General features: G+C 44.6%; 1 protein-coding gene across 2 annotated transcripts; it reads left to right on the forward strand.

Moving 5' to 3' along the window:
* Positions 1-25,565, forward strand: GSN (gelsolin). 2 transcript variants are annotated; one of them, XM_051636402.1, is made up of 17 exons: positions 1-61; positions 13,613-13,814; positions 14,762-14,916; positions 16,038-16,199; positions 16,425-16,574; positions 16,859-16,948; positions 17,889-18,021; positions 18,438-18,526; positions 19,309-19,524; positions 20,187-20,320; positions 21,116-21,206; positions 21,658-21,828; positions 22,563-22,737; positions 23,027-23,151; positions 23,648-23,725; positions 24,379-24,439; positions 25,168-25,565. In XM_051636402.1, exons 2-17 carry the CDS (start codon positions 13,622-13,624, stop codon positions 25,335-25,337), a joined length of 2,193 nt encoding a protein of 730 aa, XP_051492362.1. In that variant the 5' UTR covers positions 1-61; positions 13,613-13,621; the 3' UTR covers positions 25,338-25,565. The 2 variants fall into 2 exon arrangements, with proteins under 2 accessions (XP_051492362.1, XP_051492361.1); XM_051636401.1 differs by lacking the exon at positions 1-61 and adding an exon at positions 12,160-12,389.
* Positions 25,566-25,640: the final 75 nt, after the last annotated feature.

The following is a 25,640-nucleotide window of genomic DNA, read 5'->3' on the forward strand; positions in this document are numbered from 1 at the left end:
GGCCCGTCCCGCCCGGCCCCGCCACCGGCCGCTGTTTCCACCCCGCCGGCGCCAGCAGCAGGTAGGAGCGGGTCGGGTGCCCCGCGGGGCCGGGCTGCGGGGAGCCCACCGGGGAGCGGCGGCGCGGGGCGCTGCAGGGGCCGTGAGGGGCCGCCTCCCCCCCCAGCTCCCTCCGGCTGCCGCTCGCGGGTCTGAGGGGAAAGCGGCGCGATCCCCGCCGCGGGGGGCCGGGAGGGACGGGCGGCCGTGCGCCCCGGGGCAGGGAGGCGGGCGCGGGGGGGGCCGGGCTGCGGGGCCGGTCCCCGCGTCTCCCCTCAGCTCGTCGCCTCAGGCCCCGCGGTGCCTCAGCCCGAGGCACCGTCCCTCCGAGAGCTCGGCTTGTGGCGTTAACCGGAGGGTGTGTCGGTGACACCCCGAGGGAAAAAGGGGCAAAACGCCTGAGAGCAGCCGGGCTGGGCCTGAGGAGCCGCCTGGGAGGGGCAGGGCAGGGCAGGGCTGCCCCTGCAGCCCCGGCAAAACGGGCCCTTTCGTGATGGGGAACAGCGCGAGGTCTGTTTGTGTTGTTCTTTGCCTGGGGGAAGAATGTTTGAAAGCTCTGTTTGAATAGAAATTCAAAAAAATGTAGACACTTAAAACGTATTTAAAATGTTTCCTAGGAAGAGTGTTTAAAAAAAAAAAAAAGTTATGGGGATGACTTGTTTCAAGGAGGCCTCATTAGTAAGTAGATCCTCTTTGAATGAAACTGCTTTGAATGTTATTTGCTTTTGGATGTAAACAATCCGACTTTTCTAACAAGGATGATCCTAGCATCATTTCCCCTTAAGTCTCTTATTTTTCTTGCTCATCATTACAATTTCCATTTTCCACTACCAACTTTCTGCATGATGCAAGTTTATCAGCCAAAAAAAAGTGTCCTTTGCTGGGGTCTGGCATGGCTCAGCTTAGAGCGTCCTACTCAGCATCAAAGGGGGGTGGGAGCTGAGATCTCTCATCCTTTAGGTTTCTCAAGCTGTTTTGCAGAATAGTATGTAACATCCGTCTGGGCAATTGAAATGAAGGAATAGGTCTCACACGACCTTGGCTATTGCTGCTGGTTTCTCTCATCTTGTCCATGAGATAGTTTATTCCATAGTCCCCAGTACAGAGTGGGGAGAGGTGGAAGTTTAACCCATGCCACTAGGAGAGAGAAGCAGAGATCGGCTCCGTGTAACATCTGCTCCACAGGATGGCTGGCGTGACAGCCACCTCCCTGCCCGCCCTGCGCTCTGTGCTCTGGGTGTGGTTTCAGGCTCTGGATTTAACGTGGCTGTTCACTTCCAGAGTGGATAATGAGAATGCTGTCCTCTGCACTTACCCACCAACCCTGGCTGTCAGCATTAGTTTATCTATCATCAACAGGCCCTGTCACAGGGCTGACTTGCTGGAGTGGTGAGAGGTCCAGCTCCATGGATTTCACTAGAATTCAGCATGGAGATAGGGCAGGGAATGTAATTGCACGTCATTGGTGACATAGGGGGATGGTGAGCTTCTTCAATGCTTAAATACATGGAGGGATTTTCCAGTGGTTGAGTGTTTAGATAAGAATTCGTTTAAGTGAGAGCTGAATACCTGCAGTGTCCCCAGGGGGCTGGAGGCTTTCTCTAGCTGGATGAAATTCCAATGCTTTGGGGAAAACACAGGGGAAATTGAACCAGCCATCAATCTTTGGCTGCTTTTGAATGTCTAAAAGGTAACAAAGCAAAAACACTACTGCTGGTTTCAACTTTGATTTCACAGGCACAAATCCAACACATTTGTGAATTTGTTCCTTTCATCACCAAAGCAGGGATGTGAGGTAGTGTTCCACAGTTGAGTTGCACAGTTCAGATGATGTTACCAAGGGGGATTGCTGCCAGCTCCAGCTACAAGACTGGCTGCCTGACATGTTCCATTACAAAGCTGGTTTTGTAGATACTTTATATACTTTTGTGAGGGCTTCAGCCAATTATTGAGTTCATAGCGTGGTACAGAGTGTCTCTTAAGTGCTTCTTCTGTGGAAGTGAAAAGGTAAGAGCCTTTCCACAGTACAAGAAGCAGCAGCTCTCTATGTTCAAAGGCCCATACTGATCTAATGCTTCTCCCCAGTCCAAGTTCAGAGTAATTTTTGTTGTAGTTTGGGTGTTTTACAGAGTCCTGATGGGAACGAAACCATTCTTAAAATAGCATGGTGACATTTATTACCCAACATTTATATCTGCCTTAAACCCACTTTACAAATACAAGCTTTCTATTTTAATTCCATCTCAGACATCAGTGTTGCTACCAAGTAGCATGTGGGAAAGAAGATGTTGAACAAGAATATCCAGCTTCACAAACCAAGCACCTGCAGTTTTGCTTTGGAATCCTGACACCAAAAGAGAGAGTTGTTGGTTGTTTTTTTTTTTTTAAATATGAGCCAAAGTGATCAAGTTCCACATTGGTTGCAATAACAAAATGTGGTTAAATGCAGATATAAAGTAGCTTGGGCACCACAGTAACTGTCTAGGAAGAAGCAGCTGCTCTTGTGTTGTGTTGTTCTTTTTTTTTTTTGCTTCTACAGGACTTGGGAATTGCTGTGTGAATAATTGAGTTCTGAGTATATCTCTGCCTAATTGCTATCTAGTGCTTTTCATGAAAAGGCAGAAAGTTCTGCTATGGGCAATTTGTCAGTAACAAGTTGTGTATTGTTTCTGTTAATGGATGGTTGGCTGATTCTCCAAACCAGGTATTCAATATCCCATCTAAAAATAAAATTGTATATATTGTTATTTCGTGTGTCCACTTGTAATTTCTTTTGAATCCTTTTAAACTCAAGACTCTGGATATGTCTTGTGCAGTGGTTTTTCAAACGTCACTTAGGTTTTACATTAAGAAAACCTCAAGTTATTGGTTTTTTTTGTGTGCAGCCTATCTCTTTGTGTACCTCTGTCATGCATTTGTTCTGTTTCTTGTTCAAGTCCTTGTCTTTTCAGCCTCTTAATCATAATTAATCACTTCAGACGCTAAGAAGACTAAGAGATTTGGAAAGAAATTCTATGGATGATTAATTCTTTTCCCATAAAGGCAATAAACTTGCTGGAGCTCTCAGCTACAAGCCATGCTGGAACTGTATTTCCCGTATCAGATGCAGACTCCCTAGGTGGGGATAGTGCACAGCTATTGAGCCTAAAGCTGGTTTTGTCAGTTTGTGAAGTATTTTTCTGCTGGAGGCTCCAAAAAACAATGGTCGTGTGAAAAGGCAAGGCAGTCAGATACAGTCCTCGGGGCACAGGAGCAGAGAAGCTGTCACACTAGTTCAACAGTGTCTGTCTCTGAGGGCAGCTCACAGCAGATGTTTAGACAAAGGAAGAGAATGGAGAAATATATGGGCAGTTTTTCTTAGGTCTGTCCTTGTGAATTTTGACAGTTGAGAACTGATGAGGGATTTCCTGAACTGGGGGTTGCATTCAGGTAATTTTTAAAGTAAAGAGAATAGAAGTAACTCACCTGGCAGTGGGAGAGTCTGAGCAGCCTTCTTGTGCACCAGGCCTGGATTTCAGAGGACATGCTTTCTGCCTCATCTCTGCTTCCCTAGAAGTTGCAAACGTTGGCAAATTTCCAGTGTTTACACTATATCCTACAGCCTTTAGCTCCCTGATAACAATAGTACACTGATTACAAGAGTAGATTCATCAGGCCCCTTGATTAGCTGTCTGGCACACTGGTAGGTGACTCTGCTTTTGCAGACATGCCAGTATGTTCCTGCCTTCCCAGTGCAGCTGCTCTGCTTGTGCCTGCCTGGTGACAGCACTGGATGCTTCTCCTGCAGTGGCACAAATCCTGTTACATCCATCACCGTACAGAGATGTTCAGAGTACACGTGCTGCTGATCTGGGTGTGCATCCAGGGCACTGGAAGAGAGCTGCCTGGTGGTGTCACTGTTAAATCCCATCCAGGTGGAATCAGATCAGACAGTGCTCATGAGATGTCCACTTTCAGTGCTTCACACCTGCTCAGTGAAGGGCAGCACCATGCAGAGAAGTTAGTAAAGGAAGTAGCAGCCTTTACCGGTAAGTGACTCTCAGCAGGATTGCCAAGTATTTATTTCTGATTATCCACTGATGATGCATTTGCAAAGTTAAAATAGAGCTCTGACATTAGTGGAGTTAAGTTGAGCTCCGGCAGCTTTTTGCTGGTGTACTTTGCAGTGCTTGGCAACCTGAAAATACCAGCCTGGAATAGCCAGTTCACTGACACTCAGCTGAGGGAGTGTGGCAGTGCCACTGACGTTGGAGTGGGTTGATTTGCTTGGTATTCTGGGGAGTTCTGCCTCTTCACACTTCCCTCTGGAGAATAGACTTTATTTTACTTTGTTTGGTTTTCCCCATTTTGGGCTGGACTGGGACTTTGCTAGTAATGGTGTCCTCAGTCAGGATTTTCAGGTTGTCAGGTGTTTTGATCAAAATTTGGGATGTGATGGTGACTGGGTGGAAGAGTAGATGGCAGAGACTGTGAAGCTTTTTGGGGTCTTTTTTTTTAATCTTTTACCCATTTGGAAAGTGGTTTTTTGTGACTACAGTCTGTGGTTTTGGTCTTTCCCTTCCTTTTCTCTTCTTTTGGCCCTCGTTCAGGTCCCACTGAGAACCTGAAGAGCTGTAACTGATCTCAGTTGATGTCCCAGCACAATTGGGAGAGGGAGAAACAACTGTTTGTCTGTATTAGGAGCTTGTCAGTCAGTGGGATGCCATCCAAAAACAAAGTTTAAACATATGTTATTTACTGAATGTTTCCACACACAGTAAAAATACAGCTACAATTCAAAACAGTGCCTTTAAAACACTGGAGGAAATGAATCATCCCAGGATCTTTCAGGAGGGATGGAGGCTGCTGTGATGAGAGCTATCACCATTAGGACGTTTCCTTCTTTCACGCTGTCTGCTCTGAGAATGCTTGTGGTTCTTCAACACTGAACCCTGAGTCCTGCTAAAAATAAAATAAAAAAAACCTCTTAATCACCAGAGGAAGAGCTGCAAACACTGGGCTGTGTGGAAAAAGGGAGTATTTTGGCATGGCTGTTTATAGCAATGCCCTCTTGTGGCTTTGTGCAGCAGGGATGGAAGCTGGGTGCTCCTGCTGCCACGGCTTTGGTGGCATCTGGTTCTGGAGCTGAAAACAGCCTTCATGAGAAGTTCTGTCTCTTCAAGCCTGAGTCATTAATGCAGTGGCCACACCTGCATGTGTGAGGAGAACTGATAGTAAAATAGAAAGAAGAACTCTACTAACTCTGTCTCCACATCTCTTTACTTGGAAGTGGGTATTTGTGAAGAAAACCACTTCATGTGAAATGGGGGAGTCTTGCCTCCTGGTGCAGAGCTGCCTGCCCTTGTGTGCTGGGTGCAGTACTAGAGGAAGCTTTGATCGTAGCAGTTCAGTCTCTCTTGCCTGTCAGCAGGGAAATGCAGGTACCAAAAACCTACAGCAGTTGTAACTCTCAGCCGTGCCTTGTGTTCTGATCATTGTCCCTGATCTAAAAGAATGTATATTAAGTGAACTCATTTCTGTTCATTCTGAGTGCTTCATGTCTCATGTGGAGGTTTTTGAGATGGAAAGATAAATCCTGTGTGGAGCTGATGTGGAAGGCAGGAGGTCCCCAGGCTCCTGTGCGGCCCCATGGTGGGCTTGCTCTAGAACTTGGATGTACTGTGCTGCAACCAGGGAAGTCTTTCATATTCCACCCTAGCATTTGCACGTACTTCTCTTATCCTTGCTTTGTGTGGTTTGTTACAGTCCTTTCATCTAGTGACCTGTGTCTGATGCTACCCTTGCAGTGTAGCAGTGTTTTGTATCTCCCTTTTGACCATCTCTTGCAGTTTCCAGCCCTTCTTCTCCAGCAATAATGTATTACTCTGTTCTTCTTTGGATTATGGATAATGGATTGAACAGGCCTCTGTACTACAGAGGAATGTGTTGGCTGGTTCTCTGGGGAGAGACAGTTTGCATCAAGTTGCAGATTGTTTCCCCTGTACACAGTCAGGATCTGGTGACTGGAGGAAGACCAGCTGTGTCACTTCCCTCAGCTGACCACAGACATGTCTTGACTGCCTCCATCAGAGTGTTTTGGCTGTCACCAACACATCTCTCTGGAACACAGTGTGGGGTGGTGGTCATATTCTCATGTTCTGGGTTATGTCTCAGGGCTTACATAAGCACTCCTTTAAGACATGTTTTCAGCACTGAGCAGTAATTTGTGTGTGAATGTAATTCAGGATTCATTTTTGCTCACAATGGAATGAAAGTGGCCAATGGTTTCCACTGAGCTGTGCCTGCCTGTGCTGTGTGTGTTTAAGTGCATGATTCAGCCCTCATGTATGCTTTTAAGGGAGGGCTGTTCAACAGTTGATAGTATCAGCAGATTTTATCTGGGTGTGTTTCAGATGGGAGACCTATATATTCTCCAAAAGTTTCTCCCATTTAAGTAATAATTTTCCCAATTTACATCAGTGCAGCTGAGAAGAAACTCAGGCTTTTGTGCTGAAGTTTTTAGCCTTGGTGCATTGGGCTGAACTCTGTGTTTTCTAAGTGGATCATATTCAAAGGTAGAGAGACCAGAATAGAGCTGACATGACTCATAATGCAAACAAACAGCTGGAAAAAGTGAACAATACTCAAATCATCTGGGTCTTCTAATTTGATAAAGTGGTTTAGTTGGAATTTTAACCTATTAATGAAAAAACCTACTTGCTGGTTGTACAGATAATTCTGTACTTTGTATCCAGGACTGTCGGCCCCAGTTCCTCTTGAAATCAGCTGTGTGTTTTAGGTGGAGACCAACACTGCTGCAGTGTTGGGGCTGGCTGTGGCTCTTAAGGTGTAACTGCTAGGAATGCCTCTAGCTATGCTGCTGCTCATCTAGAGAACTGAAACAGGTTTCTGGAGTCACTGTGGTTGGGGTAGGAGGAGGTTCTTCCATGCCAATTTTTCTTGTCCCAAATAAACTTTGTTTACTAGCTTCTTCAAGGGATGGAAGGGAAGGGGTTTTTTATAGTTTTACGTGTGTGTGAATTTAGGGCTGTTTGGAGACTGAAAACTGATCAAATCTATTACTTTAGGTATTTTTCAGTGCCTATCACCTTGGAAACAAAGCTGAAGTCCCACCAGATGTATTTTCAGTGACTTAGTGAAGAGTTAGTCATAATATATGCTGTACTGGCAAGGAGGCTATAAGGAACAGACAAGTATTTCTTTTTTCACTATGTACTGTCATCAGCTGTTAATACTGTGCTGAACTGTCTTCCTTTCTGTTTTAGGCAGCATCATGTCATGAGTTTTTTATTGCCAGATTTTGAAAGATTTTGTAGTGTTCACTCTCACAATCTTTGTAAATTTGTTTTTTATGGGTCAGCAAAGGATCAGAGAAAAAAGCAATGGCTGCGTGGACAGTCAGGAGGGGCAGATTCTCTTTGAAGTGTAGAGATGGCTAAACTTGAAGCAAGTGAATAACTTGATTTGTGAAATGTTGATCCCTTCAGGGGCTTTATTTCAGACATTGATCTGGAGAACACAGCTCTTGCTCTGGCAGTGTTACCTTTGCAGAGACAACCTGTTGATTTCCTTGGGGTTGATCAAGCTTGTAGGACTGCAAAACAGAGTGAGTGACAGTTTCCCTGTTGCAGCAGAAATATGGTGGCAATTTACTGCTTCTGGCACTTGATATAGAAGGGCTGGAATGCTGTGAGACAGGGGAGTCATTATTTTCCTGAGGACATACATTATTATTATTTCTTTGGAGCAGACAATATTCTCCAGGCAATTTTTGTCAAATAAGTAGAGGGAAAGAGGGAGTGAGCTGGGTGGAAATGCAACTGTTTGCCCCCGGGTACAATTGGTGCACAAGAAGTATCCATTAAAATAATAATAATAAAAAAATACAGCCTTTGCCATCTAGAAATGTAGAAATTGTTTCAGAAGTAAGCAGCAGGTGTTTTAGATACTCTGTGGTGTAATATTCTGTTGGCTGCCAACCAGCCCTGTGTGGGCTTTGTTAGTGCAGCAAGTTTAGACAAATTAACTGGACCTGTCATGGACTACACACAAGCTGTAGATGAGAACAGCCACATGGTGATCTGGCCTACCACCAGGTACATCAGCCTCATTTAATTCAGCCCAGCTTTCCTGAGCAGCCCTGTGCAGGTAAGTCCTTACTTATATTTGCGGGTATATACATGTGTGAATTACCACAAATTAACTGTAGCTCCAAAAAAAAAAAGTTATGCTCATTTTTCTCTGGTAGGTGGCCAGTTACTGAATAAAAGCTGCAAGGAAAGTGAACTATTGAACAGTGGTTTTCCAAATGTGAGGGAGACTATGTTGTCTCTATGGTGCATTGTGAGACAAAGGAAAATAAGCCCCCTTGCTCCCACAAGCACTGTTGATTTTAAACCAGGATGCTGTTAATGTAGTGATCAAGCCTCTGGGTCTGTCTCATGTAAATACTCCCTTAAAATGTCTCTTTCCTTTGCACAGCATAGACCCCTTTACAGCTGAGTCTATTTAAATGAACCACTGCACGCACTTCTTTTTTTCACCCACAATTTCCCACCTCTTGTTTTCCATCTTCAATAAATATTCAGAAAAAGAAACATCCAGAAGCATCATTGTGAGGAAAGCCCCATAAAGTAATGTTTGTTGCATTGTACAGAGGAACTGGCTACTAAATATCTATACCTATTCCATTGTATTTAATCTTGCTTTAATAACGGTTTAATTTAAAAACTGTTAAAGTAGTATAATTCCTGTCTTGTGCCTTTTGCTTACTCTGGCAATACCAGAAGTCAGAGAATGTTTTGGTTGAGTGTGTGCATTCCTTCAGCTTTGGGAAAGCTGCTCTGAATGTTTGAGGTTGAATCAGGTTCAGTCTGAAGTCTAACAGAATAAAGATTTTTCTCCTCTTTTGCCCCCCCTGTCAGTACTGGGTGGTACTGTCTTGTAGAAGGGCACTTTAGATACCATCATTAGATGCTTTATATGGTGGTAGGTGTGACAGTGTGTTTGATGTGGAGTATTAATTATTCCCTGTAATGAAATTTGCAGTGTGATGAGATAGAGCAAGAGATTCTGGGCTCTCTGTCCACAAGTTTTTCTTGCAGGGAACAGGACATTCAGTACAGCTGTGCTGGGCCACATCTGAGCAGTGCAGAACTGGGCACCTTCTTGGCAGAAACAAATTCAGAGGAGGGAAAACACAAGTGGCCAAAGTGCCGATGGCATCAGTTTGTGAGGGTGTAGAGTGACTCTGTGACAGATGAGTGGGAGGCACATCCACAGAGATTAATGTAAAGTGCATAAATAGAAATCTACAAGGAGGGAGGCAAAGAGAACTGTTTATTACAAGTTGCAGGGTGGAAATAAGAAAGGTGTTTTGGACTGGGATACCAGGAGAGGAAACTTCTGAGTCCCAGATCAGAGGTGGAAGCATCAGCCATCAGAGCTTCCAACAGCACCGTAGCAGAGAGGGTGACAGCAGGGCAAGAATGTCACATTTGCTGAGCAGAGACACCACATGGGTCTTTCTCACTCTTCAGCCCTTTCATTTGAAGAAAGCAGCTTCCAGCCTCAGGAAAATAATTTCACATGTTCTTGAAGAAGCAGTCTCTAAATTCTGCCATTGCTCTGTGAGCCAGATGCAGACTTTTGCTCTGTGTCAGCTTCCCTCAGAAACCGAGTCTTGTATTTTGTGTTTGGTAAATACAGGGAATATCCCTGTAATTATTCCTCTAGGCCAGTCTCTATTATATGACATTTTCATCTGGGCCTGTTGTGATGGTGTTAACTGCACATCTGGATACTATAATAAGTTGTTGTCTTCCACTGTTTGCTTAAATCATTGGACTTCTTAAGTTCTTGTTTTTATCTCTATGTAGCCAAGTGTCATTTAGATGATCCATCTGCACTAAGAGACTGTATTCCAAGCCCTTTCCTTGTTTTCCTTAAATAACTTTCCTTTGCATAAGATATTGGCTCTGCATAATACCCTTTCTGTGACTAAGCTGGATAGTTTTATTAACATTAGCTTGAAATCTGCCTTTTCCCCATCTTTCCAACAGGACGTCCTTTTGAGTAGGGTCTTGGCAATCTTATCTGGCATATGCCCTCAATAAACCATCCAGAGCACACATTTCTGTGGCTTGATTTAACAAAGCAACATTTTCTGACAGCACTAACAAACCAGCTGTTGGAGTATGTTATACTTACTCCCTTCTGACATGACTCAGATTAATTTTTACCAAGGAATACTATAATATACAATTTATTCATTATAGCCCTCTTTCCTTTTTCTGCCTGTGTTTACATTCTGCAAGTAGCTGGCAATGCAAGCTTGGACTGAGGGCAGAACTTATAAAATGTCAAGTTAGTGAGAAGACCAAATAAACTTTTTCCAAATGACCCTATATGTTTATGAGCATGTGTCTGCAGATTAGAATGTAAACTAAATTGGGATGCTAACAAAGAAGTTACCCTGTCTTCTTACCTGCAGTCTGTGGAGTTTGGCCAAGTGTGGCACTATACAGGTATTTATTAATAAAAAGTACAAAGTAGTTTTCCATTTGGAAAGGACCCATCTCTTTCTAATGTTATGCAATGCAGTTGTCTTGGTTTGGGGGTGTTGCAGCTGCAGGAGCTGTTCACAGCTGCCTTCCTTGCAGTGCTGGACCTGACACAGGCAGGGTCCCAACATTTTTTTCACTGGGTCTTTGACATCTGACACTCTGAACTTCCTTCACACAGATCAGAAATAACAGCAACACTAAGACATTTCATTTTGAGAATTTCCAGTGAAATGCTCAAAGGTACATTAACTAAATCAGTGCTTGCCAAAGTGACATTTCAAAACAAAATGTATCAGCTTGGACAACAGAAAAACAGAGTGTTTGAGTGAGAGAAGGAAAATATTCTCATGGAGAGTGAAGAAGCACAAAGTGGGGTCTGCTCTTTCCTTCATGGAAGTTTTGTTGTGGACTTTTGTGGTTAGAAGGCTTGGTTCCTTATTTAATCAGAGAGATTCTGAAAGTGGGAACCTCAAACTGTCAGTAATTCATCCCTGGGTAGGTTAAGGGAAAAGAACAACCAGCAGCACAACCACACACAGGCATTAGTTACATTCCTGCATTCCTGTTTGACCTTCCAGCATATTCATACCCACATACCAGAGAGGATGGCTGAGGAGGGTCTCTGTGCATCCCCTGGCCAGTGTTTGGCAGATGCTGTATCACAGACACTGCTGCTTGCATCTCCAGGGGCCATTCCACCCTCCAAAGGGCTGCTCTGCTCCTGAGGTGCTGCAGTGGCAAGTTTCCTGCAAGTTCTCTTACTGCAAACACGTGGAAAATGTGATGGATTGGGTTGCTGAAGCGTGAGATGGTTGAAAGAACAATCTCTTTACTGATGGCAGATCATTGGTATGCTACCATCAGCGACCCAAATAGGTTTGATGGCTGTTATAGTCCTGGCATAGGGTGTATGGTTGTGAAATTATTGAACTAGCTCTTGTTCAATCAACTACCACACTACTAAAGTCCTGTTGCTAACACATGACCTGAGATACATGGAGCATCTCAGACCCCTCCGGAGTGCATTACTCTGATAGAAGCCCATATGAGACTTGCATCCAGGTGCAAGACACACAATTAATGTGATAAATTTTGCATCTTGCTCCTCTGATAAGTTCAGAGAGATGAGGACACATTCCTCCATCCTCAGGTTATTCAGTTGTGTCCTTTCAGTGCTTTTCTGTGCTTTTCATCTCCAAAATCTATTTCTCTGCAGCCTTTGCTATCTGGATCAGCCCTTCTGTTCATCTGTCTCTCATCAACTTTCCATTTATTTGCAGTTTTCAGCTGACAAAATATTGCCTCTGTTGCTGATGCCTCTTAATTTCTTCCTTTCTCGTTGGCCTTATGACAAGGTGTTTGGCTGGTTTGAAGGCAGTTGCACTGTGGGCTGTAATGGGTAACATATTGTCTTGAGTTATTGCCTGCTGGGATTAAGTGTCTGTGAGTGGCTGAAGGAGCCTCGGAGACTTCCAGGAGGGCTGTTTGCACAAACATGTTACGCCCCTGTATTGTGGAGGGGGTGGGTGTGTTTGTCCCTGATAAAAGATTGGTTCCTGTGCTTCATCTTCACTAGCAGCAAGAGGAGGAGGGAGCTGGGACTCCCTACAGCTTCTGCAGAAGAAGGCAGAAGTCCATTTGCTGTTAGAAATGGGCAAACTGGACTTCAGTTATGTTTTTCTCACCCTTTTTTGCACAATGGCTCTGAAACTGAACTGTGTGAGCTCCATGTCTGTTGCAGGGCTTGGATATGTTGTTACAGCAGCTGTTGTGCTTTCAGCTGTGGTAAGTGATTAACATCACAATTAAACATCGAAAAACCTTTGTTCTTTGATTTCTTTTAAGAGTCACACTCTTTTAACTCTTTGTAAGGAGTTTGTCCAGTTTTATAGTGGGAATTTGGGAGAAAGGAAGTCAGGTTGACTGGAATCATGATGAAGTGAATTGTTTTCCATCTTTGTTTGCTGTCTGATTTCAGCTTAGGAACCACTCTGGTAGCTAACTTGCTATTTTGCTTTCTAGTTTGTAATATTCTTTATTTCTGCCTTGACAGCTGAGTGCATTGTACTTTTGTCCATCAGCTCCTGTGAACTATCTTGTTTGTCAAAAGACTGGATGCTTCTAATATAACATTTTAATTTTTTCTTCCCTGTTATCTGATACCACTCTAAGGCATGCTGCAATATCCAAACCTCCTTTGCTGAGATGACAGAAATGTTTTCTTTCCCTTCAGTATTACAAAAGTGAATTTTTTATAATATAGTTTTAGAAAAGTGTTTGTTATGCTTGCTGAAAGAATGAATTGCATATTGTTACTACGTTGCATTAGTCTGACAACACACATATTAAATCAAAATGGCAGCATCTTTAGGACAGGATGGTGTGTCTATTAGTGTGATTCTTTTGAGGGAGCAGTTACACAGAAGTGCTGAAGTAACAACAAGTCAGAACAGAAAAGGTATAAGAAACCTGTTAATTATCTAACTCTTTGATGACATTGACAATGTTTTCCAGACAAGGCTGGATAGTACCATGCAGGCTTTAGGAAAACTGTAAGTAATGTTTGTGCAAGATGTACAATATATAGAATTAAAAAGGGGTTTATTTCCTACTGTCTTGAACATCATGCAGGCTTTTATAGCAGTCAGCAAGGGGATTAGGCTTTCCCTTTTGTGCCATGCTGAAAAGCTATAAATTAGTAAATATATGTAGAGTAAAATCAGGAGTGGTAGACAAAAAACAGAGAAAAGAGAGTCTCAGAAAGATTAACTTGGGAATAAGCCTGGAAGTAGAGTTGATTTAAAGTTAAAATTAACAGTGATCAATTGAGAGACATTCCCTCCCTCCCACGTTTTTTGTTTTTTCCTTAAAAATTCAGTGCAAGAGAAAAAAGGGAAACTTTCCATTTGCTGCCTGGAACAATAGTTCAGAGATCAGAAGCAATATAATTTAAACATGCACTTCCTTGTACCCTGCCTATTGAACAACATTCTCTGTCTTGCCCCTAGCCTGTCAGCATGGTGGAACACGCTGAGTTTTCCAAGGCTGGGAAGGAACCTGGCCTTCAGATTTGGAGGATCGAGAAATTTGATTTGGTACCAGTCCCAAAAAATCTGTACGGAGACTTCTTCACAGGAGATTCCTATCTGGTGCTGAATACCATCAGGCAGCGGGGTGGGAACCTCCAGTACGACTTGCATTTCTGGTTGGGTAAGTTGGGAGTGCCCCTGATGAATTGGGAATCCAAGGTGAACTCTGTTCCTCTCACTACACCAGCCTTGTCCAGAAGGTGTTATCCAAGGGAACAGAGAGCAGAACTGTCAGTACAGTGAGAATGCCATTTTGGGTGCCATACAGTGCTACTCACCTTGGAATGGCTTCTGCAGTAGTGGCTACAGCCATCACTGTGACTAGAAATGGCTTTTTCTGATCAAGATGACAGAATAAATCCCTGTTCTCCAGAGGTTCACAGGGAAGACAAGATCTCCAATGAAAGGGACTGAAATCCTTTCTGTTTGAAAGGATGGAGGTTGGTTGTTCTCCTGACTCAATGAGTGGGAGTTTTCCCCCTGAGGTTCAGACCTCCTAACTGGCCTTCTTCAGTAAATGTCACTGAGTAGCAGGGCAAGGATTTCTCCACGTCCTGCAAACTGAGACCCTTTGCCAATATCTTATTTAATGCTGTGTAAGATACTTGCACAGTGGCTTGTCCTGTCTGCCGTTTGTCAACAGGTTTTCCACACCACAGAGTGCCAGAGAGGCAAACTGCTGTGAGACTGGTGCCCCACTAGTGCCTACAGCCTTTGTGAAGCCTGATAATGTCTTCCTGCAGATTTATCAGTCTGTGTACTTGCTCCATAGCAAGTTTCCTTCCAGGACGATGTGAACTGGCAAAAGAAAATTGAATTATGCTTTTCAAAGCTGTGAAGCAGTAGGGTTGCAGCAGTTCTGATGGTATTGTAAGGGTCCCAGACAAACACACAGTTTATACTGCTGTTTGGGATAGCTATTAGAAAAGTTGGGAAGTAGCTATTCTGCAGACCTCCCTTGGAACCTAAACTTCCTAGTAATCTGCTTTGTCTCTGGAGTTTTTCACAGTTGGATGTAGAGGCAGAAACCTTGCATCCCTTCCAAGCTGTTGCCTTTTTATTTCTTAGGAGATGAAAGCTCTCAAGATGAGCGTGGGGCAGCTGCCATATTCACTGTCCAGATGGATGACTACCTTCAAGGGAAGGCTGTTCAGCACCGCGAAGTGCAAGGCCACGAGTCCTCAACTTTCCTGGGGTACTTCAAATCTGGCATCAAGTACAAGGTAGGTCATGATTTGGTCTTTATACTACCAGGATGAATCAAGTTTGTAAGAAATGGCATCCTGCCCACTCCCCAGTTCTCAAAAGACTGGGAATTGCCCCTTCTCCAGTTGCTCAACACTTCTCAACCAGATGTTTTCAATGAGTTGGAACTGACAGGGTGGAGAACAGCAGATCCCAGTGGGAGAGCTTTGGCTGAATTAATAATACACAAGCAAAGCCCCAGGAAATTTTAGGAATCGAGGTTTTGTTTTTCTTCGAGATGCAGAGGGAAGAACAGTCCCAGGACGTCTGGAATGAATTTAAGAAATAACAATCTGAGTTAATGGGAAACGCCTACCCAGTAGATTTAATTTCTCGCCACTTGCATAACAGAGTTTAACCTGCCCAGTCTTTTTTTCTGTGCTTAGCCCATCTCCTTCACATATGTAATGTTTTGGTAAAGTAGACAAATAGTAGTGAGAGCTGCTCGTCTATGCCATTGCAGTGAAGTAGAATAGAAGAAGTAAAAGCACGGTCAAGAACAGTGATGTTTGTTAGGCATCCAGTGGCACAAGGGAAGAGCTATCAGGTCAAATGCTTACAAAGTGCTTACATTTCCTCATGTCTCAGACTTTGCTAGTCTTTCTGTTTTGCTCATTTCCCATTCATTTGTTGTTATTTTCATATATTTGAATTGGATTATGCTTTCTGTGAGGATAACTGACCTGAGTGCTGCTGCCTACATTGATAAGTAATTCCAAGTATCTCTTTATGACCAGACAAGGTGAATCCTGGTGACTTTCTGGTAGGCAGGACATAAAATGCACATGGAAATACAGTCTCCACCCCACCAATCCTGTTAAATCCCATTAATACGTCAAATTATTGTCCTCTTCTTCAGATCTGGAGATCTCCAACTGTATTGTCTCAGTGTCCCTTAGACACTATGGGAATGGATAGGGGGGATGTATCAAGAGATACAGAAGCCCAGCCTGGGCAGACTAGCTCTGCCTGCCAGCTGCTGCTGACCCTCTTTCCTGTGAGAGGCAAGAAGTGCTCACTGACAGCAAATCAGTAGGGTTTTCAGTTTTTCTGAAGCAACAGCACAGGTGTGAGTTGTCGTTCCTTTGTTTTCCCTTAGGCTGGTGGTGTGGCTTCTGGCTTCAGACATGTGGTTCCCAATGAGGTGACTGTGCAGAGGCTTCTGCAGGTCAAAGGCAGGCGAACAGTACGAGCAACGGAGGTCCCTGTGACCTGGGAGAGCTTCAACACAGGGGACTGTTTCATCCTTGACCTTGGCAGTGTAAGTACCATGTAGAAGGCAGGTTTAGCAGACTTTAAGGGGCAGGAGATACCTGATTAGTTCACATTAGGATTTTTTTCCCCACTCTGTTGAAGCTACCCTCAAATTTTGAGCATTCTGAAACACTGTTTAGCCAGTCCAACATGTTTCAGTCCCAGCCATGCTGCCACCTTGTCTAGGGCTAGTACACTCTGACAACTGCATGGTCTTTCTTTTTTCCCCCAGAACATCTTTCAGTGGTGTGGCTCTGGCAGCAACCGCCAAGAGCGGCTGAAGGCCACGGTGCTGGCCAAGGGGATCCGGGACAACGAGCGGAACGGTCGCGCCAAGGTCTATGTTTCGGAGGAAGGATCCGAGCGGGAGGAAATGCTGCAGGTTATTCCCTTTGTGCAGTTCTCCCTGCTGCAGTGGGAAGGGTGGGATGTTGAAGAACAGGTGGGATGGGTAGACGGGCTCAGTAGTGTGTGTCTGTACCTATGAAATGTTAGTGGTAAAAGCACTCAGTTCAATGCAGACTTGGTCCTCTGTTGCTGGAACAGCAGAGTGTATTTTCACTGTTGCTGATCTAGAAGTTTCTTCTACTTGTTCTTGTGGCTGGAGCATCTGGGGAACAGAGACCCTCATGGATTTGCAGGTAATGTGTTTTCTCTCTCTCGCAGGTCTTGGGACCAAAGCCCAGTTTGCCACCAGGAGCTTCTGATGAAACCAAAACTGATACAGCCAATAGAAAGCTGGCTAAGCTCTATAAGGTAACACGAAACAGATGGACACTGACAATTAACCTTGTGGAGAATGGAGTGAACTTTGCTTAATCAGATGGAGCTGGAATAGCAGAGAGGAGCTGAGCTAGTCTGAGTCCTGCTGCTGCCTCACTCTGCTGTTAGCTTTTTATGAGCTTTTATGTATGAACCTTGGTTGCTTCCTGCATACCTGTGTGCTTTCTGTTGTCTTTGTCACCACTTTTGGTTGCAGTGAGGCAGCTGGGACTTTTCTGAAATTGTTGAGGGAAAGGAAGAATGTGAAGTGAATGGGGAAAAAAAGGAGTTTCCCTTTGTGTTATCAGGCATTGTGTTAGGAAGATGACAGGGAAAAACTAGAAATAGTGAGCCTGAGAACCAGGACCTACCCCCTTTCTACATCCAGTGAGCATGATGAAGCAATGATTTGGAAGGTGACATTTGCCATCAGTGTTAAGTGTAGAAGAATGTCTAAGCCTTTTTGGCAGTCTCCGGTAATGATTTGGTGAATATCTGCCAAGATGGCTTGTAGTGTGGACCTTTATCCATCAGTGAGTACAGGAACTCAGAGTAGTAATTAAATCCACTTAACATAGAAGGGCCTATTTGCAGGGACCAAGCCTGTCCCCTCCAGTTCTTGAGGGCAGTTGGTTTGCTTTAGAAGATATTTCTTGGCTGCTTATGCACCAAGGACATTTGCCATTTTGGAACAATCTTTCTGTGGTCCCAGCAGTATCTGCTTTGCTAGAAGCACTTGAAATCTTCAGAGCAAGTATTTTGTTTTGGTCATACCGTTCCTGTGTTAAAGGTATCCTGTTTGAGAAACAATAGTGCCTGAAGCAGCCAGTGCATTCAAATTTATTTCCCTTCCACTCCCTGGGTTTTGGACCATCGCCAGGAAGCTAGAGGGGATCAGATGATGCCTTATCTAATTTGTGCTGTGTTATCACAGGTCTCCAATGGGGCTGGGAACATGGCAGTCTCCCTGGTGGCAGATGAGAACCCCTTCTCCCAGGCAGCCCTCAATACAGATGACTGCTTCATTCTGGACCATGGCACAGATGGGAAGATTTTTGTCTGGAAAGGTACCACAGAGATGGGGTGAATCTGTTTATGCGTGCATAGGATCCTCTCCCAGCTCCCAATCTCTGTTTCTTTTTAGCTAGATTGGGGAGCTGTTCCAGGCAGGTTTGGATAGCATTAACAATCTCAGAAATTTGTCAGGTGCTGAGGTACAGGGTCTGTAATGTAGAGAGTTAAAGGGAGGGTTCTGGGAACCAGGAAGAAAAAAATGAATTAATATCCTAAGTAGAAAGGCAGTTGTGCTCTCAGCCATCACAAAAGGCATAAAAGAGATTGAAAAATTGTCATTCACATCATCTGCCTAGAAGGCTGGGCCCTTCTCCTGTTGCAAAAGGCCAAAGTACCTGGGGCAGTTTTTTTCTCTAGCTATGCAGAACTTTTAGAAAGTTGACCTCTTTTCCCTCTATTTTCATTGAAGGCAAGAGTGCCAACTCTGAAGAGAAGAAGGCAGCACTGAAAACAGCTTCTGAATTCATTGACAAGATGGGTTACCCAAAACATACCCAGGTAAGGTCATGCAGCTCAGACACCACTGGGGTTACTTTTCTGTCACACAGGCCACCAGCTCCAGAGCACAGCTCATGTGAAGTGCCACTAGCAGTCTTTCAAGGAGCTCCTGTTTTGAGTGATCTGCTCTTCTGCAGGGAGATATTGCAGTGTTGCAGCTGAGCTAACACTGTCTTTAAAATAGCATTTACCCCAACATAACTGATTTTTAACATTTCTTCCTTTCATATACTTTTTTACCTTTTCCATGATCTCTCTCCAAAGAGTGAAAAAGAGAGGGTGTAGGTAAACCTGCCCTTATTGTTCTTAGGGAGATGAGACTAAAGGCTTAAATGTCCCTTTGGCTTCCTCAGAACTCATCTGAGACTGACCCTGCATCCCATAGCAAATTGAGACCCATCTTGCTGGTTGTGATAGTATGGACCTTCCAGGAATAGTTACACTGGGGCTTAAGGATTGAATAACACTGGCTTGAAAGAAACAGGTCCCTTCTAACTAATGGTTACAAGGAGCAGAAAACAGATGGTTTGTGATTTGTCTTTTTTCTTGGAAAAGATCTGCCCAAAATGGTGATAGCTGGAGGTGCCGCTGATGGTGGTGTCAGTGAGAGCTGACATTGCTCTTTGTCCACATCTGGGCACCAGGCATCTGTGGCCTCAGCAAAGTTGTACCAGACAATTCTGTGTCAGCCTGAAACCAGGGCTTACATGAAGCAGCCAGAGCTGGAGTTGTGTGGGATGGGGGGCAAGGCTGCTCCTGATGGGCTGGCTCATTTGTTTCAGATCCAAGTCCTCCCTGAGAGTGGTGAGACACCTTTGTTTAAGCAATTCTTCAAGAACTGGCGGGACAGGGACCAGACAGAAGGGCTGGGGGAGGCTTACGTTTCTGGTCACGTTGCCAAGATCGAGAAGGTCCCTTTCGATGCTGCCACCCTGCACACCTCCAAGGCCATGGCTGCTCAGCACGGGATGGAGGATGATGGCTCTGGCAAGAAACAGGTGAGCAATGTCAGAATTCCTTTGGGAAGGTTTCCAGAATTTTCTTTGCTACTTGGTGGTGTTCCTGCAAGAGCAGCAAGACAGATGGAGGCCTGAGAATCGTCAACACTGGAGTTTTGTAAGTGCTGGGGGCATTTTTAACACCAGAAATACCAACAGGATCTTGAGAGCCCTGCAGCTAAATGGTGTAGATGAACTGTTAATTTTGACTCCAGACTTCTCCTAGGGGCACCACTTCACCCAGCAGTGTGGACCCAGACTTCTTAAATATTCCTCCTCCTCCCAGTTACTGTAGCTGTTGCCATCACACACGTGGTGGCAGATTGTCTCAGAGCACATATCTCGTGCACCTCGATGCATGCAGGAACAAAATGGGCATCGGTGCTGGCCGTGCTGGTGCTGACTCGCGTTTTCTCCAGTGGTTGTGGTTGAATCCGATGAAGGTTTGGGAGCACACGGCGGGATGAGCGAGCTGTGCCCGGCTCCCGCAGGCTGGGGCGTGCCCGCCTTTAGCCGCGCTCGGCAGCAGGTGGGGCTGCAGGACTGCAATTGCTGGGAGGCTGAACCTGCCAAGAAAATGAAACGGGAACTCGGTCAGGAGCATGTGCTTATCCAGCTGTCATGTAGAACTCAGAATTATTTCTGCTTTTCTCCTTTTCTAGATTTGGAGAATAGAAGGCTCAGAGAAAGTGCCAGTGGATCCTTCGACATATGGCCAGTTCTATGGAGGGGACAGCTATATTATCCTGTACAATTACCAGCATGCTGGAAAACCGGGACAGATCATTTACACTTGGTAAGAATTTTTTCTGAGGCAAGTCAGGAAACACTGGGGCTGTGTGGGGCTGAGAGTCTGCTGCTTTGAAAATGGAACCACTGCTGGTTCCCACTTCCAGAGGATCCTCGAGGGATGACATTTCACCCTGGATAATCTTCCCTTGCAAGCAAAACACTACCAGAGGTTTGGAATGTTTTGTTTGAAGTGGGACAATGGGGGAATTACTGTGCTAGGTTGGGTTTTTTTAGTGGTTTCCCCCCCATCCCCTCCAGTAGTAGTTACTTCCTTCTTTGGATCAAGCTCTAGTGCTTTTTGCAGTTCCTACACCTTTTGAGACCACTGTAATGAACTTTTGGTCACCTTAGCTGGTGGCTTGTGACTGTTACAGTTCCCAGACTATGCCCTTGAAGAGGAATTTTTCAGCAGGCAGTCTCACAGTGGTCTTCTTCCTGCTTGTCAGCAAGCAGAGAGGCACATAGGCAAGCTGTGGAACTGAAACCAGAAAGGATGCAGTCTGTGCAGGGGCTGCACGTGCAGTTCTGGTAACAGTACCTACAGGCATGTTTCTCAACTAGCTGCTAGAAAGATAATGGGAGATAGGCATGAAGATACTAAAGAATCTGTGCTTATCTAGAAAACATCCCTATCTCCCTCTGTAATCACTGTGTTACAACAAAAGATAGTGAATTCCTCCTTCATGTTGAATGAAGTGTTACAGAGTTAGGTAACAAAAAGTTTCCCTCTTGATCTCTGTAACGCGTGTGTGGAGGGAAAGGGCTGAAAATAAACCTCAGATTTTGCCTTGTCTTTCAGGCAAGGTGCTGATTCCACTCAAGATGAAATTACAACCTCTGCATTCCTCACAGTGCAGCTGGATGAGGAGCTGGGGGGCAGCCCTGTGCAGGTAAAACACAGCCAAACAAATAACAAACAAACAAAAAACCCCAGCACTGGGAATAAGTAAGATATAGATATAGTTATATGGTACCAATTTGCCATATAGAAACCCAGTCACATAGTAGTAGTTGCCAGCCATAGTGCAGGAGTTCTGAAGAGCCTATGCCCAACCTGCACTCCAGCTGTACCCAGCAGTTTCACAAGTGGCCCAAGACAGGATTTTTTCCTTGGCTGTCACTTTTTACCTCTGTGCCAGTGGATCATTCATCAGTTAAAATGAAATTACAATTGTGAGAGCTCAGTTTCATCACTTCTCTGTTTTGTGCTGAGCTCCTGTGTCTGTCTAGGGGCTGTATGAAGATTCCAGCTGGAAAGATGGTTGTAGAGGCCATTTCTGGTATATCTTGCGCTGCTCTTCAGCAGCAGCTTAAAACTGACTCTATGTTTCTTTTCTCTAGAAACGAGTAGTGCAAGGAAAAGAGCCACCTCATCTGATGAGCATGTTTGGTGGAAAGCCCTTGATTGTTTACAAGGGTGGAACCTCTAGGGAAGGAGGCCAGACAGCACCTGCAGAAACACGGCTGTTCCAGGTCCGATCCAGCACCTCAGGAGCTACCAGAGCAGTAGAGGTACGTGGGAAGAGGCAGCTTTCCTGTTGCACACCCAGGCTGTGATGGGAACACCAGCCCTTTGAACAGAACAGGGGCCAAACTGAGCTTACTTATTTCAACTGAAACAGTTGGAAAACTTTACAAACTGTTAAAATATTCCTCTTTTCCCATGGATAAGTAGTGATAATCATTATTTTCTAATTTGTTGCTAAATATCACCTTGAATACATTTTAGCCGTTTTCTTTTAAGTCCCCACTAGTGGCTACACCCTCATACCATGACAGTTCACACACTGTTGAAAACAGAATCACAGAATCTTAGGGGTTGGAAGGGACCTCGAAAGATCATCTAGTCCAACCCCCCTGCCAGAGCAGGGTCACCCAGAGCACATCACACAGGAACGTGTCCAGGCGGGTTTGAAAGTCTCCAGCAAAGGAGACTCCACAGCCTCTCTGGGCAGCCTGTCCCAGGGCTCTGTCACTCTCACAGGAAAGAACTTCTTCCTGCTATTCACATGGAACCTCCTATGCTCTTATCTGCAGCCATTGCCCCATTTATTTGCTCTTCTGGTATGATTAAATCTTATTCATCACTCAGATAGAGGCAAAGGCTGTACCTTACAGCCTTACATGCTTGTGTGGAATATCCTGTTTGCAGTTTATTCAGCAACAGGCTCTGATTTATATTTTGAAAAATGGGCTCTGTGTACAGGATGGTGACAGCTGACACGTGCAATGTTCTTCCTTTTCAGCTGGATCCTGCTGCCAGTCAGCTGAACTCCAATGATGCCTTTGTCCTGAAAACTCCCTCTGCTGCTTACCTTTGGGTTGGCCAAGGAGCCAGTGATGCTGAGAAGTCAGGAGCACAAGAGCTGCTGAAGACACTGGGAGCTCGGCCGGTACAGGTTGCTGAGGGCAGAGAGCCAGGTGAGGGGGGCACAGTGGACGTGAGATCACTTCTGTGTATATGCATACTCTCAGTCATTATTTAATGGGTATTTTCCTTTGTCTCCCAGAATAAGGAAATGTGGACACAGGCTTATGTGGACACAGGAGGGGCTTCTCCAAAGTATAATCATGTTTAACAGTGTACTCTTGTTTGGAGGCCTTTGGGACTTTCTAACATAGAAGAGTGCTTCAGGCCCTACCCAAACCTCACTGCTGCAGGGGGTTTCCCTGAACAGTTGAAGCATCAGTATAATTTTCTCTTTTTCAGATAATTTCTGGGCAGCTTTGGGTGGAAAAGCTCCCTATCGTACCTCTCCCCGGCTGAAGGACAAGAAGATGGATGCTCACCCCCCGCGCCTTTTTGCGTGCTCCAACAAGAGTGGCCGCTTCACTGTGAGTATCTAAGCATATCATTAATTCAACATCCATCCGACAAAGCTGGGAGAAGCTCAGTCCCAGTCTGCTCTGAGCCAATCATGAGGCTGTTTCATCTTCTCTGTGGTGTTGCCTCCAGAAGGAAAGGACGGGCACCAATTTTTGCAGACAGCAGGTAGTTCTATTCCACTGTTGCATCAGCACAGCAACTTCCTAAAGCATCAGACTTTTAACTAAGGTTAAAAACTGGCATCCTCAAATTTTAACTCATTCATCTTTCAAGTACAAGTCTTGGGTGTGAGTGAAAGAGTTTCTCTAGGTAAAAAGAGACACATTTTGTGTTCTGTGGTCTAAGAGCACTTCTGTGACATAGCCTGAGTTACATGGTCAAATACCACACCAGTGTCCACCTTCATGCTCTCACTGGCCAGAGGTGAATCCTCTGTGAACTGATTATCCTAACTGATAAAATAGCACTTGGAAGATGTGCTCATCTTTTAACCTTGTTTTCCAGATTGAAGAAGTTCCTGGAGATCTGACTCAGGATGACCTTGCTACAGATGATGTCATGCTCCTTGACACATGGGATCAGGTATGGAAGAAGGGAGCAAAAAACAGGTGCAAATTTGGTCTAGATTCAGACCCAAATTACCATAGCTGGAAGAGTTGTACTACAGAGTCATCTTCAGGCCTGAGAACAAATAATCTCAGTAGTGATACTGATGAGAACTTAGACCTGGAACTTGAGAAACGAGTTGGTGTCCTGCTGCTGCTTTGGATAGCTTGAGGGCTGAGGGAGACTGGCTGTTGTGTCATATGTGCTCCCCCAGTCTGTAAACTTCTTTTGGGCAGAGTCCTTGTTCCAGCTGGAGAGGACTGTGAACCATTGTTACGATGCAGCAAAGTTACTGACACATCTACTGTTATTTTTCAGTAACAGACTGTACATTAATCAGCCAAAAGGCAACTTAGAATTTTGTATGTTGTATGTTTGAAACGTTAGATTTTCCTGAGGTCAAGCTAGTGTATAATCTGTTCATGTATCTAGAAATTACACAGATAAAACGCAGTCCAAAAGCTGCTCATTATCTACCAACAGCTTTAGTCACGTAGCTTAACAATCCAGGCACACCAACATAGGTATGTTCTTGGTCACACTGTTCACTGAGACTTTGTCTAAATTATCCTTTCTTTCATAAAGAGATCAATTGTTGCTGAAATATTTTATTTTTGTTTAATCTTTAGGTCTTTGTATGGATTGGGAAAGATGCCCAAGAAGAAGAAAAGACCGAGGCACTGAAATCTGGTAATGTCACATTTTCCTCTCTGAACTAAGAGTTTTTGTTTTCCCACTATCTGATCATAAGGCTGGCCATTTAATACACTGAGAGATGTATCTTAATCACAACATAACAGTCAGTGTTGGGATCAAAGAGATCACATCTCTCAAGAAAGGAGGATCCCTAGGATGAGCACAACGAGGTGTGTTCAGCCATGCTGTGCTCAAGGCCGAGCAGTGAAGTGTCCTTGTGTGGGTGAGCAGGAATTCTGAAGAGCCTATGCCCAACCTGCACTCCAGCTGTACCCAGCAGAGTTTCACAAGTGGCCCAAGACAGGATTTTTGCCATGGCTGTCACTTTTTACCTCTGTGCCAGTGGATCATTCATCAGTTAAAATGAAATTACAATTGTGAGAGCTCAGTTTCATCACTTCTCTGTTTCGTGCTGAGCCTGTGCTCCACAGGCTGCCTCTGCACCACAGGCAGTCGATAATCCTAATGCCATTTAGCTACAAACAAGTGCCAGCCTTCTACCAGGTGTAGAGAAAACCAGAGAGTGCAAACTTTTGTGGGTTTGTTGGTGTTGGTTTTTTTGTTTGGTTGGTTTTGTTTTTTTTGTGCGTGTGTGTTTTGTTTTTAAATGAACTATCTGAAGTGGTATCTCCAGCAGCCATTTAGCTACAATTACACAGTTTCACCTGTTGCTCCATCAGACTAGTACTCTCTGAGTGTTCCTTCCATTTGTGTGTTTCCAGCCAAGAGATACATTGAGACTGACCCAGCCAGCAGAGACAAGAGAACTCCCATCACAGTTGTTAAGCAAGGCTTTGAGCCCCCAACCTTCTCTGGCTGGTTCCTGGGCTGGGATGATGACTACTGGGCTGTGGATCCTCTACAGAGAGCAATGGCAGATGTGGATGTCTAAGTACCAAGTTTTTGTTGTTTTTTTTTTAAATGAAGCAAGTTTAGTGCCTTCAATGCCTTCAAGAGCTACTTCCTCCTGCAGGATGCACGTTAACAAGGCAATGATGATAATAGCCAATTAGCTGTGCAATAATTACCAAAAACCATCATGACCAGTGATTGACCCTACTCCTTGCTTTGATTATATTTAATACAATAAAGCTTGTATGGAATATGTGAAGAATAGAAATGGTGGGGTTTATTACAAAGAAGAAAACACATTTGAACTTGAAACAAATACACCTTAGAAAACTAAACCTTCCTT

Source organism: Apus apus, chromosome 19, assembly GCF_020740795.1.
Source record: "Apus apus isolate bApuApu2 chromosome 19, bApuApu2.pri.cur, whole genome shotgun sequence".
NCBI classification, from domain to species: Eukaryota; Metazoa; Chordata; class Aves; order Apodiformes; family Apodidae; genus Apus; species Apus apus.